Consider the following 18,656-nt stretch of genomic DNA (forward strand, 5'->3'; position numbering starts at 1 on the left):
TTCTCGTCTGACAGCGTTGCCCCTTTAGCTGATTACCACATGCATTAAAATATAGCGTTTATTTTATTCTTCTTCTTTAACAAATACTTTAACAAATTGCAAGCTGACTGTAAAACTTTTTTCTTTTATTTCGTTTGTATGCAATTTTGGATAATTAAATGTATTTCGTGTTTAATTAGTTGTCTCTGCAACTTATTTAATTAGTGTGGCAACGATTACATTAAATTTTTACAAAACAAATTCTCTGTTTTACATTACAAATGATTTTCAACTACATAAATTTGATAATTAAATTTTTTGGAGTTCAATTGATACAGCTGTATTTCTATTCTAAATGATAATTTTAAGTATTTCACTAATTTTTTGGCAGCACTAAACAGCATGTTATCGATATGCACCTCCTAAAATATCGATAATACCTTTTTCAACTCTGCGTGTTACAGCCACAGTTTAAATTAATTTCGCCTCTTGTGAAGATTTTATTCTACATCCGAAATAAAATCAATTCTAATTGATAAACTGTGTTTAATAACGACGTTCAGATAATTATAGTCAAAACGGCGTTAACTAATTTTGTGTGGCAAGAAAGCGACACCAAAAAGTACGGACCAACGACAGACAAAGCTACGCTACGGTCGTCAATGGCAAAGTGCGCTGTGAACGGCCAATGCAGAATTGTCATACGCGAGTTTTTTTTCGCGTTTCAGTTTAGGTTTTAGTTACCTGCGCGCAACAACCCCGTCGCTTTGGCCGTCGTGCTTGCGTCCTCCGTTTCCTCAAAAATCAAACTCAACAAATTCAAAACGCTGCACTTAAATGCTTGCATTTTGAATTTAAATGCTTTTGCTGATAGTTTTAATTTGCCCGAGCTCATTGTGTGTAAATACATAAGCGAAAGCAGCGCAAACAGCTCGCAATACCCGCGTATTTCTTTTGTGAGGAACGCGCGTCTTTTTTTTTTCATCTGTACTGTTGGGTTGCTCGGACAGCCGCGGACAGCATTTAAGGTAAGCTGGAAGAGATTCAAATGTGTTTTACGTGCCCAAAATGTGCACTTTGCCTGTGCATCTCAGCTGCTTTGGCCAACAGAGGCATACACACACACAAACGCACACACATGTAAACCATTTTATACACACACACAAGCAGCGTACGCACACATGCATGCAGAAAGAAACACAAATACATGTATAACTGTTTGACAGCACACTACGACGGTCGTTGTCGACAAAGTGCGACTCGTTCGCTGTTTGCCTACAACTCTCAAATGCGCTGCGAACGCTGCCGAGTTTCTATTTAATAATTTTCATTTCCATTTTTTTTCTGATGTATTTGTGTGTACTTGCTGAAGTTGGAATCAGTGTAGGAATAAGCATTTAACGTGTATATATATGTATTTATCATTTAATTTGTGACATTTTTGCAGTTGTTCCTCGGCTTGGCCGCAATAATTCTTTGACACGCCAACGTATTATAATAATAAAAGGCATCACGCTGGAGAAACAAAATAAACGCGCTCAGCTCATACGAGACAAAATGGTGTTGGCCGAGCGCAACACCGGCGACGTCGTCCGCAATGGCCGACGCTCACGTGGACCCAGCCCCAATACGCATACAAGCGGCGCTGGCGGCGGCGGAGGCGCTGCCAATGCTCACAACGCTGGCAGCGGAATTGGTGGAGGAGGAGGCGGGGGAGGAGGTGGAGGGAATTCCACAAATGCCACAGTAAATGAGAAGGCCAATGCCGCACCGGGTGCGGGCACACCGGAGAGTTCAGACGATGACAATTGTAAGTATTAAAAGGGATTTATCTCCAATTATACAAATATCTAAATTTCAATCTTCCTCTCTTTCTTCTTCCAATTCTTGCACTTGCTGCAGCAACAAAACGCAATGGCAAATCCAAAACCAAGCAGTCGGAATACGAAGGTAAGTTCATATATTAAACCAGGGATGGGCAGTTAAATTCTGCAACTGCAACCAGTGTTGCCAACTCTTCAGGTCCTACAAAAACTATATCAACATTTAAAAATAGCTAGAAAAAGCTAGGATAGGCAGATTGTTTGTATAAACACCAAGGTTTTTCATTATCAAATACAGTAGTAATTTAGTAATCATAGTTTGGAATATTTATTTGAAACTTACTGACTGCAACAACATCAGTAACTTTTATTATTGTAATTTGTGTTCAGCGCTTCAACTCGAAGCAGCATATTTGCTAAACCAGATTGTCTTAAATCATATAATTTGCTTAGCTCACCAATTTTATTTATGCTCCCTCAGAGAAAATACGCGTTGGACGCGACTATCAAGCGGTGTGTCCACAGCTGGTGCCGGAACTGGATCGTCGTCCGGAGTTGATGAATGAACGCGCCTTGTTGGTCTGGTCCCCCACCAAGGAAATTCCCGATATGAAGCGTATGTACAAGTTTTCCATTGAAATCATCACTTTTATCAACCGTGTAACTTGATTCAACAGTTGAGGAATACATTTCGGTGGCCAAGGAAAAGTACGGCTATAATGGTGAACAGGCATTGGGCATGCTATTCTGGCATAAACACGATCTCGAGCGTGCTGTCATGGACTTGGCCAACTTTACACCGTTCCCCGATGAATGGACCACCGAGGATAAGGTGCTCTTCGAGCAGGCATTTCAATTTCATGGCAAAAGTTTCCATCGCATCCGTCAAATGGTAAGCAATGTCTGTAGATATATTCAGTTAGTCAAGTAACTGATTTAAGAAACTAAGCTGATCGCATATTTGATTTATTTCTCTATATATTTAAATTTTTTAGAATTTACAAATTGAAAACTAACAATTTAATCATATTTTGAAAGGTAAAAAGTTTAATGTTATTTTTTCTTTGATTTTTTATTATTATTTTGTTTGCTTATAGTTCTTAAAACACTTAAAAACGAAAAGAAGCAAGTAAAAAAGTTATAAAAATAAAGTTAATACGTTTATTTTGGAATTTCTCAAAGCAGTTACTTGAGTTATTGTATATAATTAGATAATTTATGTATTTATATGATGATTGACATTTATTCCATTGTTCGTCCTGTAGTTGCCGGATAAATCGATAGCCAGTTTGGTTAAATACTATTATTCGTGGAAGAAAACTCGACATCGCAGCAGCGCCATGGATCGTCAGGAAAAGATGATAAAGGCCGCTGTCAAGGATGGTTCCGAGAATGGCAGCGAAGTGGGCAGCAATGAGGAATCTGATAACGATGACAAGGTAATTATCAGTTAGAACTTAGTTCCGCTACAACAACAACCACAATAAACAACTAAATACAACAACAACAACCACAAATGACTAGAATGCAAGACTCTCCACTCCTGCGACACCCTCCCACACCCCCCATTCATCAAAAAAACAATTAAAAATCAACAAAAATTACATACATATTTCATCATCAGAGCTTCATACCATATATATACCATATAAATACAAGAGATCTCGCACTCGCACATGCACAAACATACACCCACACACACACACAGTATATATATTATATGTATATGCACACATATCTTTCACACACATCATATCATTCACACACGCACATATACACACACATATAAAGATTCACACACATACTTGGGAAATCTGGGAATCTGAGTAATGGATAAAGTGGAACTTTTAAGATCTGTTGCCAGGCCCAACGTAAAACTTTAAAAGCCAAGAAGTTTGCAAATTTTTTTTCGCTTGTGTAAGCACTCATAATTGTATATACGTATCGATTTTATGTTGATAAATGCAATTTAGAATTCGTTTAAATATATACAGGCAGCATGTCAAGTAAATGTTTTGACAAATGATAAAAATGCACACATTTCCTTTCAAAATAATTTTTTTTTTCTATATACATATATATATATTTTTAAAGTTCCTTTATGTTCTGAGAACAAGTTAAATATTGAGATCAATTGGATTTAACTATTTTGAAGAATAATAAACCATTATATGTAGTTTTTTATATTTTCAAAACAATTACTTGACTAACTGTATATGTATTAATTTACTGGGAACTTTGATTCCTTTTCAACTAATTTAGATTATCATAATAAATATAAATCATAAATACTAAGAGGTTTGTAAAACTTTGTCTAAAATTTTTAATTTGACATCATTTGCTTATTTCACTTCGTAAATTTGTTGTGTGTCGTCTAAAGTTTAGACTCTAAACAGTGAGCAAATTAAATTTTTCAAATTCAAGAATTCAAAGTATTGGCAGAATTTATCTATATTTGTCTTGGTTTAATTTACAGCTGAATATTTTCCGAATTTATCTACTATAATAAGATAGGCAGAGAGATGCTAAAAATAAGTCAATCAATTACAAGCAATATTTATTTTAACTAAGGAAATTATACCAACATTATAAATATATATATGTATATATACAATGTGTGTGTGTGTGTGTGTGATTGAGTGTGAGAGCATAATAAAATAATACTTTTCCGGTTACAAAATAAGTATTAAAAGATTTACTAAAGGCACTAAATTGTTGACATACATACTAAATACTTACGAAACGGACATAATGTTAGGGATACAAAGAATATATATCAAAAATAATCAGGCATATCTCATATGAACATAATAGGGAATATCTATAAATAAGCCTTTGTATAAAAATTATTGAAATTCTGACTTCAATCATAATCAAATAATATATCTCAAATTCCCATTTGTTGTTGTGTATGTATGTCCGTTATTTCTTTATAAATTTTCTGATTTCGTCTGATTTTTTTTGTTCTTTTGAACTATCTAAGAGTCTTAAGTTAGAATTCGTTAAGGTTTCTTTTTAGATTAAATAAAATATATAATGACAAGATCTTCAACTATTTATACATAGTATTAAGTGCACAAACTGCTTTGGGGCTGGTTTCATTAGCATTTAGTCGAAAGGTCTTTGGTGTATTTATTAGTGGAACGTTTAGTTAAGAGTTATAGATGTAGTATAAATCTGGTTCGTTATTCTTTCAGATAATCGCCGTGCCTGCATACCTCTCATAAGAACTAAAAATATATATAAACTCCCAACACACACACACTCACTCACACATACACACACAAACAAACACACACACACACACACGTATATACGTATATTAATTGTATGTATTAATGCCAAAACCAAAACATTGACCAGCATCCTTAAGACTTTACATATACACATACTTGCGCATACATCAAAAGGAAAAGTTATGTATTTTTATCATTATGATCGATCCGCTGCATTATCTGATCTATTTCTGTTTTATTGTTGCTTTATTATTTTTTTCTTTTTTTTACTGTGGAATAATTAAATGATGTTTCAATGTAAAGTGCATAAAAAGAACAGAAAGCAAAAATCAATCAATCAGCGTGACACTAGACTAAGGCAATGAAACTTTTTGTTCTTTTATTTATATAAATTAACATAGACTATAAATATAAGCATAAATTTATATATATAGTATATATATAGATACATATTTTTTTTACTAAATACAAGTATTATGCTAAATTATTATAATATAAATATATTCTAGTAATTTATAAACAAATTGATAACTAATTTAATGCGTTTATGTATTAAAGTAAAACCGAAACAAAGCACAAACAGTATATCCAAAATTATATATACACGAATAGTTATACTATATACATACATAAAGAGAGAGATATTATACATAAATCGAGAAAATCGTTGATACTGATAATAATAATACAAATAATTAAAATATTAATAATTATGATAATGAAAATGATGATGATCATGATAATGCTGATGATAATCACACACACACACACACACAACACATTTACACAAAATGCTAATAAATTTCATATCTTGTTTGCAAGAAGATTAAACAAAAAACCAACAATTTATATGTGTTTCTTATTCATAAAACATCGAGAGAAAGAAAGAGAGAGAGAGAGAGAGAGAGAGAGAGATAAGAGAAGAGCGAACCAGAATAAAATCAATATACTTGATATTTACGGGTTTTTGTTTTCCAATTGTCAAAAAATTGCATAGAACCTTTACTGAGATTGTATATAGCGGCTTTATATGGAGATTAGAGTGGGTCAATTTTTTTTTTTTTGCGACCAAAATCGGCTATCTTCATGGTAATCTACGACGAATTCTAAGAAGTTTTGCCCAAGAAACTATGGGTCAAATATCAATATCGAGCAAAAGCCCCCGAACAGAGGACGATTTATGACGAATTAAGAGATAAGAATTAGTTGGGGAACTGAACTATTTTTTAAAATTAAATTTTGAAAAAAAATACAACATGAACTTTTTTATTGAACCTTCTAAAAACTTGACAAAAGTGATATGTTTAAAAATCAATTTATAAAAAAAAATAGGTGATACCCCCATCTGTTTCTTATCTCTTAATTCATCATAAATCGCCCTCTATTTGGGTTTTTTTTTGTTTAAGATGTTGGCTCCCACTCTAATGTAGATTTCTATACCTATCCAACTAATTAACAGAGTTAAGATTTTACTATTCCAAGTTTTAGTCCAATTTAATATCATGCACAACAATCCCTTCCCAACCCAGTCATACACACACACACACACACACACACACTTTTCACATTTCCCACTAATTACATTAATTTCACATAACTAACTATTAATATTCTCAAACAAAAAAAATAATAATAAATACTTAATACTTAATTACTCTAGTACTTATTGTTATATTTATGATTATGATTATTATTTTTTATAATTATTATTATTATTTTTATAATTATTATTATTTTTAGTTTTTTCCCAACTCAGCTTCGTTTTAATCTAGTCATAATATCTAGTGATCCCCACACAACTCTTCTTCCTCCCCTCCATCCCCCATATTCTCGCTAAGTTCAATGAGATTGGCCAATTCGCTGTCACTCGTTGCGATTACTCGCTATAAATGCACTCGTTACTTGCTAGCTATAAATGCACTCGTTACTTGCTAGCTAATTTCTAGCTAAAGTTTTTTGTGGAACTCTACGTTTTCTATTTTATTTAAGGCGTTCAATTTGAGTATCATTCAGATCTCGTTGCATTCACTCGTTACTTTCCAGCGAATTTCCAGCTAATATTTTTAGTTTTATTTGTAACTTTAGTCAATTTCATGCTAACATTTCTAGTTTTAATGTGATCTCGTTGCATTTACTCGTTGCTTTCTAGGTAACTTCCATCTAACATATCTGGTTTTATTGAGATCTGGTGTAATTTACTCGGTACTTTCTAGCTCTTTCAAGATAATATTTGTTTTTTTGAACTTGTTGCACTAGCACGCTACGAGCACTCGTTACTTTTTAGCCAATTTCAAGCAATCATTTCTAGTTATATTTAAATCTCTAGTGGAATATCGATATTTTCTTTTAAGCACACACACACACTCTAATACACATGCAATGCTAATCCAATTATTCAAAAGAAATACAGAGAGAGAGAGAGAGTGAGAGAGAAAGCGAGAGATAAAGCAAGAGGAAAAGAGTAAAAAATGCATTATCTCAAAAGAAATAACATATATTAAAAAAGCGGATTTATAAGATGATTCATAAGAATATTTATCAATTAGTATGTGTGCATACATATACATTATATATGTATGTATGTACATATGTACGTATTTATGTATGTGTATGTAAAAATCGCATTTTCTAAATAAGAAATTCAGATAGAACACTACACTATACCTACAATACACTACACTACGCTCACTATACTACACTACACTACACCACACTACACACCCTCTACACTACACTACACTACAATACACTACACGACTGACTACACATGCCAATGCGATTCTCGGTCGAAAAAGCAGCAGAAAAAGCAAGTATTAAATTCAACCCAAAGAAGATGAAAGAGAATATGAATTTAAAGAACATGCTAAAAAATGAAGAAGAAGAAGCACATGTAGAATGTTGCACTTTGTTTGATCTTCGTTTTTTGTTTTTGTGGGGAATGCGAATCTATGGAGTGTGGGAGGCGGGTGGGTGGTGGAATGTGGAATGTGGGGTTGAGGATGGGTTGTGGTGTCGCGACAACCGCAACAAGAATAAGAACCACAGCTAAAGAATAGAAATTTATAATATTAGCAAAAAGAAATCAACAACAATAACAACTACAAAAAGAAACAAACAAACAAAATGAAGAACAAGAACTAGAACTACTTGTAACTATCTCTTAAGTGTTATCAAGTCAACTAAAGCAACAACAACAATCCGTTTTTTTCTCTTCTCTTTGCATTTACTGTCAAAAAAATCAACAAACAATAAAAAAAAACACAACACCGACACTCGAAATGTCAAAAATCTGTCCGAAAAATAAAAAATGATAATGTATTTGCAAAAAAAATCAAAACCAAAATTCGATATTGAAATTGAAATAATTGACAAAAACTGAAAATTGAAAATTCCCTTGCTGCTGCTGCTATTTTGCGACTGCGTTTGGCATGAACAACAACAACAACAACAACAACCATGCATATATTGACCCCAACGACAAATTACTTTTGGCTGAGGGCAGAGGGCGAACAACAACAATTCCACCATGAACAACAACAACAATAGCAACAATAGCAATAGCAACACTAGCAACAGCAGCAGTCACAATGCTGGCACACAAACAACAACACAACAAGCAAGCAATGGAAACAACAACAACAACAGTAACAGTAATTCAACTGGCGACACTGGCAACAATGGCGGCGGCGGCAGCAGCAGCAGTGGCGTTGGCAGCGGCAGTGGCAGCGGCGTCGGCAGCAGCAGTAATAATAGCAACAGCAACAACAACAACGATCTGGACTCGGATCAACTCTGCATCTATACAAATGCCATTGGCGAAGATATGCTCGGCTTTGGGCTGCCAGGCTTTGGTCTGTCAATCGATAATGGCGCCGATAGCGCCGATATCGATAAGAGCAATGGCAACACAGCAGCAGGAGCAGCAGCAACAGGAACAGGTGGCAACGCCCGGCGCGTCGTTGTTGGCGGTTTTTGCAAAAATTGCAATGTTGTCTGCTACATTTTATTCGATTCGCCGTTGGGGCGCATGTGTAAAAGTTGTCACGCACACTGGAGGTAGATATATGTACTACAAGTAAAAAAAAAAAACAAATATGTTTCAAAAATATGCAGAAAAAGAAAACAAGATGCAAACTAGACAAATAAGTTGTAAAATCTGAAGCTAATGCTACGTTTTTATCTCTCTCTCTCTCTCTCTCTCTCTCCCACTTTCTTACGTACGAAACTGAAATGTTGTAACTTGTTGACCAAATCACATGTCTTTATATTAAAACACACACACATACACATACTAACATACTCATACACACATACACATTAAAATTTGCGCCACTCCTTCGTTATTTGTTTGAATTTTGCGCCCACTCAGACGCACCGGCAATCGCCGTCCCATCTCCGGCCCGGAGAGCTTTCAACTCACAAAACGTTCCACACACAATAACGCTGCTGCCGCGGCGGCAGATCGCTCCAAGCGCAAACCGCCACGCGGCATGTACATCAATCACGATGATCTCATCTCCTTGGCCGGCTGTAAAAATCCATGTGAATATTTGGCCGAAGGCGATCGTAAAATTGCCGCCCTACTGGCAGATGTAAGAAATGTAATTTTACTTATTTATCATCATCATCTCTCTCTCTCGCGCTCGCTGTCCATTGTTTGTGCGTATGTATGCGTATGCGTTTGTGCTTTCTCAGGCTCTCTGCTCTCTCACAATACCCCACCCAGCCTCCCACCCCCCCGTTTTACACATGGCACGCTGTAATAAAGTCAGGCTTTTGCTCTTCCTTGTGTGCAGCTTTAGGCTCTCTTTGTGATTTAGAAATACAAAAGCTTGCGCTCTCTTTTTCAACAGGCTTTAGTGCTCTCTCTCTCAAGCGTTTGTTTTCAATTAAGCTATGGTGTTAGTTTGGTTAAGTTAAATTTGAAATTGAGTAACTCGCTCTTAAATTGTGTCAATGGAATGTGAGGGGGAGGGGGGAAAGTTAATGGGAGTTGTAGCCTTGAAATGCATGCGTTTTGTTTTGTGCTTAGCAGCCTCTAATCTCTCTCACCTGCACACACACACACACACATACACACATTCATACACCTAACACTCGCACACTCACACATGCGTATCGTATCATGCTGCACACAACTGCGAGACAATCGACAACGACAATCGACAACAATCGATAATCGATAACACCTCACTTGACCACACACATGACCCCATTGACATTTGGATTAAATGCACGACGGCCCATTACAGATACAAAAGAATAGGCAAATGATGGAGCAGCTGGAGAAGGATTGCAGCGGTCACGTCCAGGAAGAGAGCGCACCCAAAGCAACAACCCCAACTGAAGGAGCAGCAGCAACAGCGGCAGCTGCAACTGGAGCTGGAACTGGAAGTGGCAATGGAACAGCAGCTGGAACTGGAAATGGAGCAGCTGGAGCTGGAACTGCAACTGCAACGGCAGCTGGAGGAGCAGCAGCAGTGACTCCTCCCGCCCAGCCACCTCGCACCACAGCACGTTGGACAGCTGATGAGATTCAAGTGGCATTGCTGGCGTTGCGGGACTACGGCAAAAACTTTCCGGTAATTACAACTTCACTTTCCCTAAAAATATAAATTTTTAGTTCAAGTATAAAAAACATAATATTTGTCCCTTTGTAATTTTGAAAATTTTAAATCTCAAGTTTTCACTTTTAATCAACTTATTATATCGTAATTAGCATAAAACAACACTTTAAACTTGATTCTGGGACCTTTTATTTTTCTGTAAAAAATCTTGGGAAATCTGACGAAAATTTTGACTTGTAAAGTTGTTAGGTCAAAGGTCTGATCAACTTCAAATTTCAATAACTTTGTCAAAACTTAACTTGGTTTGGCATCTTAATTCATGCTGCATTCAAATTTTGTTCATTTAGAAAATTTTATTATTTTTGACTTTTATAGCCATTGTTTGATTTCAATGCTAAGGGTCCCCCCTTTGATATTTTGAAAATTAAAAATTTTAAATCTCGGGTTTTCACTTCTAATCAACTCCTTATATCGTATTTAGTATAAAAAAAATTTAAAACTTGTTTCTGAGACCTTTCATTTTTTTGAAAAAAATCATGGTAAATCAGACAAAAATTTTGACTTGAGAAGTTGCTAGGTCAGAGACTTGACCAACTTCGTACTGCCATAACTTTGTCAAAACTTAACCGATTTTCAAACGGAATGTCATTTTTATCATTGTTTGGTATCTTTATTTATTCTGCATTTAAATTTAATTTATTTCCCAAAAAAAATTATTTTCCTCTAAATCTTGGGTTCGATGCTAAGGGTCCCCCCTTTGAAATTTTGAAATTTTGAAAATTGAAAATTTTAATTCTCAAGTTTTCACTTTTAATCAACTTCTTATATCGTTATTAGTATAAAACAACAGTTAAAACTTATTTCTGAGACCTTTCATTTTTATGTAAAAAATCATGGAAAATTGATCAAAAATTTTGACTTGTAAAGTTGCTAGGTTAAAGGTTCGACTAACTTCAAACTGTCATAACTTTATCAAAACTCAACCGATTTTCAAACGGAATGTCATTTTGATTTTGGCTTGGCCTCTTTATTCATTTTGCATTCAAATTTATTTAAATTCGTTAACAATCTTTTTTCGCTAAAATGCCACATTAAAAACTTTTCTCTAATCTCTCGCTCTCTTCTCGTTCATATGGTTGCAGATGATTGCCAAGGTGGTTGGCACGAAGACGGAGGCGCATGTGCGCACATTTTATGTGAGCAATCGACGTCGTTTCAATCTGGATCAGATTGTGAAGGAGTACGAGGCGACGGTCAAGGCGGATGAGGAGGAGAACAATGATGCAGCAGCGGCAACAGCAGCGGCAGCAGCTGCAGCAACTGGCAACAGTGTTGGAGATGTCACTGCGGGATCAGGATCAGGATCGGGATCTGGATCGGTTAAAGCAGCCGCTAATGATGCCAGTGAGGTTAACAGCCAAGAGTTGCTGGCCAAAAAGGAGGAAACAGCCAGCACAACAACCACAATCACCACCTCGACCAAGAAGAAGCCTGAACTGATGAATGCAACAGTTGCTCCAACTGCTTTAAAGAGCAGCGATAGTGGAGCCGGAGCAACAACTGGAGCAGGTACAGCTGCTTCGGTTCCATCTGCTCCAACTGCTGCAGCTGCTGCTGCCAACAACAACAACAGCAACAACAAATCAATTGCACCCACCATAACCATTGTGGATGAGTCGGACACGGCGACCAGTTCCAGCAGCGATGTGACCAACAGCAACAGCAACAGCAACACTGCACTGACAGCAACAACAGCAACAACAGCATCAACAACAGCAACGGCAACGGCAGCAGCAACAAGTGGCAACTCGGTCTCATCGCTGTCGGGTTTGAGCAGCAGCAACAGCAGCAGCCAACTTGCCAAATCATCAACCACATCAGCATCCACAACATCATCATCATCCACAACATCATCAGCCACAGCAACAACAACAACTGCGACCAACAACCACCACAACGATGCCGACAGCATGGAATCCACATCCCTCAAATCCACAAATCACGCCGTTGCTAAACGTGACAATTCCGATATGGTAAATGATCTCTTTATAAAGCATTGTAGTCGATATAATCTTATAGTCCGTCTGTTTTGCTGCCAGAATTCACCGGATCGAATCACTATATCATATAGCTACTATAGGAACAATCGGTTAAAAATTTTAATTTAGTATGCAAATTTTTATTGTTTCTGTACATATTTTTTTTATCAAATTCGCAAATGAGACCACATTTTATTTAAATTTCCCGACCATATCATATTGCTGTCATAGAAACGATCGTTAATAAATTGAGTTTTAACATGAAAACTTTATTGTTTCTTGAGATTTGAATTAAACTCACTTATTATATTTTAAAATATGTGTTTTATATTCTGACCAAATTTGGTAAAAATCTGATTACCATAGCTCTCATAGGAATGATCGTTCCAAAATCCATCTTTAGTATGAACAACTTTTTAGTTTTCAGAGATATCTCAAGAAATCTTACAGAATATGAACTTGGTGTTTTTTTTTTAAATTTTTATTTATTTATTTATTTTTTTCGATATCTATTGTCGTAGATATTCTGAAAAAATTTGACTTAAAAGGGTCTTAGGCACAATAAGTTGAAATTAGAATGCAGGACTCTTTGCAAGGGTATTGAATCTTCGGCATACCGAAGTTAACATTTATGTTTTGTTTTAAATGCACTCGCTATAAATTTCTCTTTCTCTCGTTACTCGCTAGAACACTGCCGAATTGCCGCCTGCCAAAAAAATGGCGTTGACTGTCAGCGCCGAGTTCCTTGCCAAGTGAGAGGCGTGTCCAGGATCCAAATGCATAAGTAATCCGACTGGTCTGAGGCCTGGCTGATCACAGGCGTTATATAGACAACACAACATATATATATATATATAAATTGATATATATATATATGTATTTATATATATATTGCTAAAGGAATCGTTGTATCGTTAGCTGTTAGCAGTTGTGGTTGTGGCGTGTGTTTCACTTTTCTTATTGTCTAGTTCTCTTAGCTATATTATACTCTACAACACTTGCTTTTAATTTTTATCTAAACTAAACAAAGTCATTGAAATTACTGACACACACAAATAATTAACATATTTTTATTATTTGATATTTTGATAAATTAGTGCTTTGTTTAACTTGTTTTTAATTTTATGCCTTATCTTTTTAACGAGTTTTATGTGTTTTTTTTTAACTACATTCGTTTTGGGACGCATTTCACATTTTATTAATGGAATAAACTATATAGTTATTAATTTCTATATAACAATACTGAATGATTTTTCTACAAATAAATGTATTCTGATTTCTCCTAAATGTATTTAAAATGTGACAATTTTTTTTTTGCATGATTTTTTTAATAATTACACAGACACACAAATAGTTAGAGCTACTAGCAAAAACAAATTTAAAAAAAACACAACAACAACAACAACAATAACAACAATGCAACGGCAGAAAGAAACAAAAGAAAACAAAATGGATATGCGAATGCCACAGCAAAAGCAACAGCAGTAGATAAAAGTTACTACTACTAAAATATGTATTTAATAATTATAATATTAATATTAAACATGAAACAGCGTGAATATGTATAATTATAAACTAAACGAAAACAAAACAAAACAAAATCTAAACGTACAAGTCACATAACAAATTTTTTTTTGCTGTAATTTAGCATAATTACAAGTACTTTTTGGGTTAAGCTTGTATACAAAATACACACACACACACACAGACAGACAGACAAAGAAATCGACACACACACACACACAAATAAACAAACACAACCTGAAAGGTGTTTCATATGCTAGAATTATTAATTTTAATATATACAAATTTTTTTTTCTATTATATTCTTAATTTTTTAATTTAATAAACGTTTGTTTTTTGAATAAATCCATATACAAAAACACGCGCTAACAAATTGTATACAACAAGCAAAACAACCCGTTTAAGAACCTACAAATAAAATAAAATATTAAAATAAATCTCTTGAGAAATTTTAATGGGGTACAAGTGGAGGGAATAATGTCATCTTACTGAACAACACACCTCCTTCTATAGATTTGAGCTTCAAAAAGTATAGGGTATGCCAAAAGTTAACTTATATATTACAAGCATGATCAGTTCTTAAAAACAATATTAAGTAAAATAGTAGACTGGAGACTTACAGCTCTTGTATACCCTTTTGAGCTATTTAAAATCTACAGGGTATGCATGAAGTCAGCAAAAAATATATTTTTGAAGCATAATAGATGCTTAAAAATTATTTCAAGTAATTTTAGCTAGTACAAATATCAAAAGTAACGAGTTGACTCAAGACAGCTGAAAAGTATGCTATACAAAATTGTGCATAATTTGCAAGCGTCGAGCTTTGAAAGCTTTCAGTTGCTATAAACTAGAGAGGGTGGGAATGCGAGGGGGCAAAGGGGTTGATCGAAGCTTGTAAATATTGTATATTTTTTTTTTGTAATTATTTCGTAAAATGTCAACAAGTTGTGTTGAATGTATTCAAAATCATACGAAATAGGTAAATTCAAAATTCGAGCGAACTAAAAAGAAGAGGCAGAGGAGAGGCAGAGGAAAAACGAAGAAGAAGAGAGTAACAGCGAATTGAAGCTGCATCTGTCGCTCAGTAATCTGTGTGGGGAGTTTCCCATCGAGAAGCATGTCTTTCAGTCGAATTCCCCTGCTCAATTGCTTCAGCGGACGAAGGGAGAGTTGCGAGGAGGAGTTGCTGCCTCTGAATGCGTGCGGTAATAAGGAACCAGTGATCCTCAATGTCTACGATCTGTTCAACATCAATGAGTTTGTGGTGCCCCTCGGTTTGGGCATCTTTCATAGCGGGATTCAGGTCTATGACACGGAGTACACATATGGAGGACACGCATACTCCAATTCCGGCATCTTTGAGATGATTCCCCGCAGTGCCGAGGTGGAGTTGGGGCAACATTTCCATTTTAGGGAGAGCATTCAACTGGGATACACACAGTTCAATCGGGATGAAGTGCATCGCATTGTGGAGCAACTGGGATTACAGTTTACGGGCAATTCCTATCACCTGACCAGCAACAATTGCAATCACTTCTCGGACACCATGGCGCGTATATTGTGTGGCCAACAAATACCCAATTGGATCAATCGGTTGGCCTACTTCATGGACTGTGTTCCCTTCCTGCAACGTTGCCTGCCCCCCGAGTGGCTCACACCCATATAGAAGCTACCAGGGGGAAGAATCTTGCAAGAGGGAAAAGAGTTGGACACTAGATTCCTTCGGGTTGGAGGTGTACAAATCACAGAACAAAATAATAACGAGCTTTTAAACGTTTTGTTTCTTCCTAATGGGGGGGTTAAAATATAGTCTGCCAAAAATTGACAACATATACAACGTTAGTTAATAATATACACTAAACACAGTTGATAAATACTTGAACTACCTTTATTAAACAGTGAAATATATAATTAAATATACTATGTTAAAGACGATCGAATGTTTACTCGTTACTCGCTAAATAAATAAATATGTTTTGTGTTGATGATGATCGAATAATTACTCGTTACTCGCTGCAAAGCTGTAAGCTAGAAATTTACAAAAATGAAGCGAACAGTAAAAAGTGGCGATAAAAAGTTGTGAAACAGAACCGACCTGCGCAGTAAATAGCGAGTAAAAAGTGTTACGTAAGAAGTGGCGAGTAAAACTTGACCGTAAATGAGTAAGAAGAGAAAACGAGTAAGAAATGTTTAGAAGATAGCGACGAGTGACAACCAACGAGTAATAATAGTAAAGTATTGGAGAGTAAAGAACGACAAGTAAAAAGCGACGAGTAAAGACTGGCGATTAAAGAGTGAAGAGTAAGCAACGACGAGTAAGAAGAAACGTTTTAACAGTGACTAGTGTCAAAGAGCGAAGAGTATGAAGCGTGGTACACGAGTGCCGAATAAAAAGAAACGAGTAAGAAGTAACAAGTAAAGAGTAGAATAGCTTGCCATTATGTACTTTAAGTTCATGTTTAGTCAGTTGCTAGAATTTCGGGTTGTATTTATTTATTCTAAATAAACTTTAGTTTTTTTTGTTGTAATATTTTAATTAATAGGTTATATCATTAATGCTCCATAATTGATAAATTGGGTGAATTATAAATTTGAAAATAAAGAAGAAATATTCGATTATGTACTATATGATTATTCGCATATGAATAGCCGCTGTCTTTGGCGCCACTGTAGAATTTGCCAAGCTTTGCATTTTGAACACCCTCTGGATTAGTAGTTTTGTCATCAATCTTTAACTGCTTCGTTGTTTATCATGTTTGTTTACAATGACATTCTCTGGTAAAAAATATTCCTTGGGTACTCTACAAAGAGATACCCTCTTATGCTAGAGAAATGACATTGAAACCAAAAAATTTTTTAAATACAAGATTAATGGTTTTCTATTATCAATTATGATTTGGCGCAACTTAAGTTAGGCGATAAAAACCTAACAATAATATTGAAATTTAATTTTTAACAAAATATCAATTAAAATGTTTTATAAGCTGAAAAAGATAGGCATTTATGATTAAAAAATATAAAGATAAAAAAATATTTTGGTTTCGACTTGAACTTGATTAATAGACTTGCCTTCTCTAACTAAAAGAAAACTGCTTTCTTTTAATATTTTCAGAAGCATATTGAAGAAAATCCTCGAATGGATTTGCTGGGTATAAAAATGCTAAAAAAGAAAATCGAAAATATTGTAATAAGAACGCAATTAGATTTTGTGTTTTTTTATTAGATTTATTTATGTTCATTTTGCTGTTTTTGGCATAATTTGTTAAACATCTTTTGGTTTTTCGTATTTAAATATATATAGTTTATGTAATTTTGCATTTTTTTGTATTTTTTTGCAGTTGTTGCGGTCTTGCATTTTGGTTTTCATGCTTTTCGTATTTAGTTTAGTGTGTTTTTTATTATTATAAATTATTAAATTTAACTCTTGTTTATGCATTGCTTAGCTAAAAAAAATCCACTTACAATTAGTTTACACAAGTTTAAATAGTTCGAAATTCCGTTTATTTTGTTTGGAATAGCCATTTTAATTAGTTTAAAGTCGATGTACTCGTCGCGGATTGGTTGTTGTTCTATGTGGGGGTTGGGGTGGGTGAAGATAGGACGAGCAGTCCAAAGAAAACGTTATAAGCAACGAGTAGCGAGTGACAATTAACAAGTGACATGATGTTGTTCTCGTCGCTGCCGTTTTTAATTTGTGTTGACTTGTTTTGTAAGGGAGCAGATGAGTGCAACGAGTGGCGAGTGACAAGTAGCGAGTGAAAAGTAACGAGTGATATTGAATTCGTTGTTTCTAATTATGTTCTCCTGATCGCTGCTGTAGTTGATTTGTGATTGCTTCTTATTTAGGACAAGATTTAATTGCAACGAGTAGCGAGTAACAACTGACGAGTGAATAGATGCGTTGCGTTTGTCATCTTGAATTTGTTGTACCATAATATGGTGATCTCACTGCAGCTGCTGTTGATTTGTAATTGGTGTAATGTAGCGAGTAGCTACTGTAAAGTAACGAGTGTTTTGAAGTTTATTGCTTTTCGAATTTATGATTGTGACCTGAACTGAAGCTCGTTACACTGTTTGGTACTGTGGCTGATTGAAATTAGTGTAGCGAGTAGCGAGTGGCGAGTGGCGTGTGACGAGTGGCGAATAGCGTGTAGTACTAGATCTATTCGTTTGTTGTCAACAATCTGTCTCGCCTCGTTATATTGCGTAGTATACATGGGGTCTGTGTTTCTTTATGCATTCGAGACAATGATGCAATATTTTGTTTGCTTTTTTTTTGGCTTTCGTTTCAATATCATTTTCGTTTGCTTTGGTTTCTCTTATTTGGTTTTTCTTTTGTTCTTTTTGTTTTTTCTTCTTCTTCTTTTTTGTGCTATTATAATGTCACGCTAAAATCTCAATACACAATTCGCTTAATGGCTACGACTAGTTGCCTATTACAATATACTTACTTATATATACGATTTGCAATTCATTATACTTATATAT

The 18,656-nt window shown here is 35.1% G+C and overlaps 2 protein-coding genes across 6 annotated transcripts; both read left to right on the plus strand.

Annotated features, from left to right (window-relative positions):
- The first annotated feature begins 507 nt into the window (after window positions 1-507).
- Window positions 508-13,652, plus strand: LOC117789259 (REST corepressor). Of its 5 annotated transcripts, XM_034628383.1 has the most exons (12): window positions 508-1,007; window positions 1,427-1,789; window positions 1,882-1,929; window positions 2,284-2,418; window positions 2,480-2,694; window positions 3,068-3,241; window positions 8,541-9,094; window positions 9,408-9,630; window positions 10,291-10,620; window positions 11,748-12,384; window positions 12,529-12,638; window positions 13,332-13,652. In XM_034628383.1, the coding sequence occupies exons 2-12, from the start codon at window positions 1,537-1,539 to the stop codon at window positions 13,398-13,400; spliced, it is 2,748 nt and encodes a 915-aa protein (XP_034484274.1). In that variant the 5' UTR covers window positions 508-1,007; window positions 1,427-1,536; the 3' UTR covers window positions 13,401-13,652. The 5 variants fall into 5 exon arrangements, with proteins under 5 accessions (XP_034484274.1, XP_034484266.1, XP_034484291.1 ...); XM_034628375.1 differs by having other exon boundaries at window positions 509-1,007; window positions 11,748-12,638; XM_034628391.1 differs by lacking the exons at window positions 8,541-9,094; window positions 9,408-9,630 and having other exon boundaries at window positions 526-1,007; window positions 11,748-12,638.
- A 1,614-nt stretch (window positions 13,653-15,266) lies between these two features.
- LOC117792952 (deubiquitinase DESI2) lies at window positions 15,267-15,993 on the plus strand. Its single transcript, XM_034633300.1, has one exon. It carries the CDS (start codon window positions 15,286-15,288, stop codon window positions 15,832-15,834), a length of 549 nt encoding a protein of 182 aa, XP_034489191.1. The 5' UTR covers window positions 15,267-15,285; the 3' UTR covers window positions 15,835-15,993.
- Window positions 15,994-18,656: the final 2,663 nt, after the last annotated feature.

Source organism: Drosophila innubila, chromosome X (genome assembly GCF_004354385.1).
Source record: "Drosophila innubila isolate TH190305 chromosome X, UK_Dinn_1.0, whole genome shotgun sequence".
Taxonomy (NCBI): Eukaryota; Metazoa; Arthropoda; class Insecta; order Diptera; family Drosophilidae; genus Drosophila; species Drosophila innubila.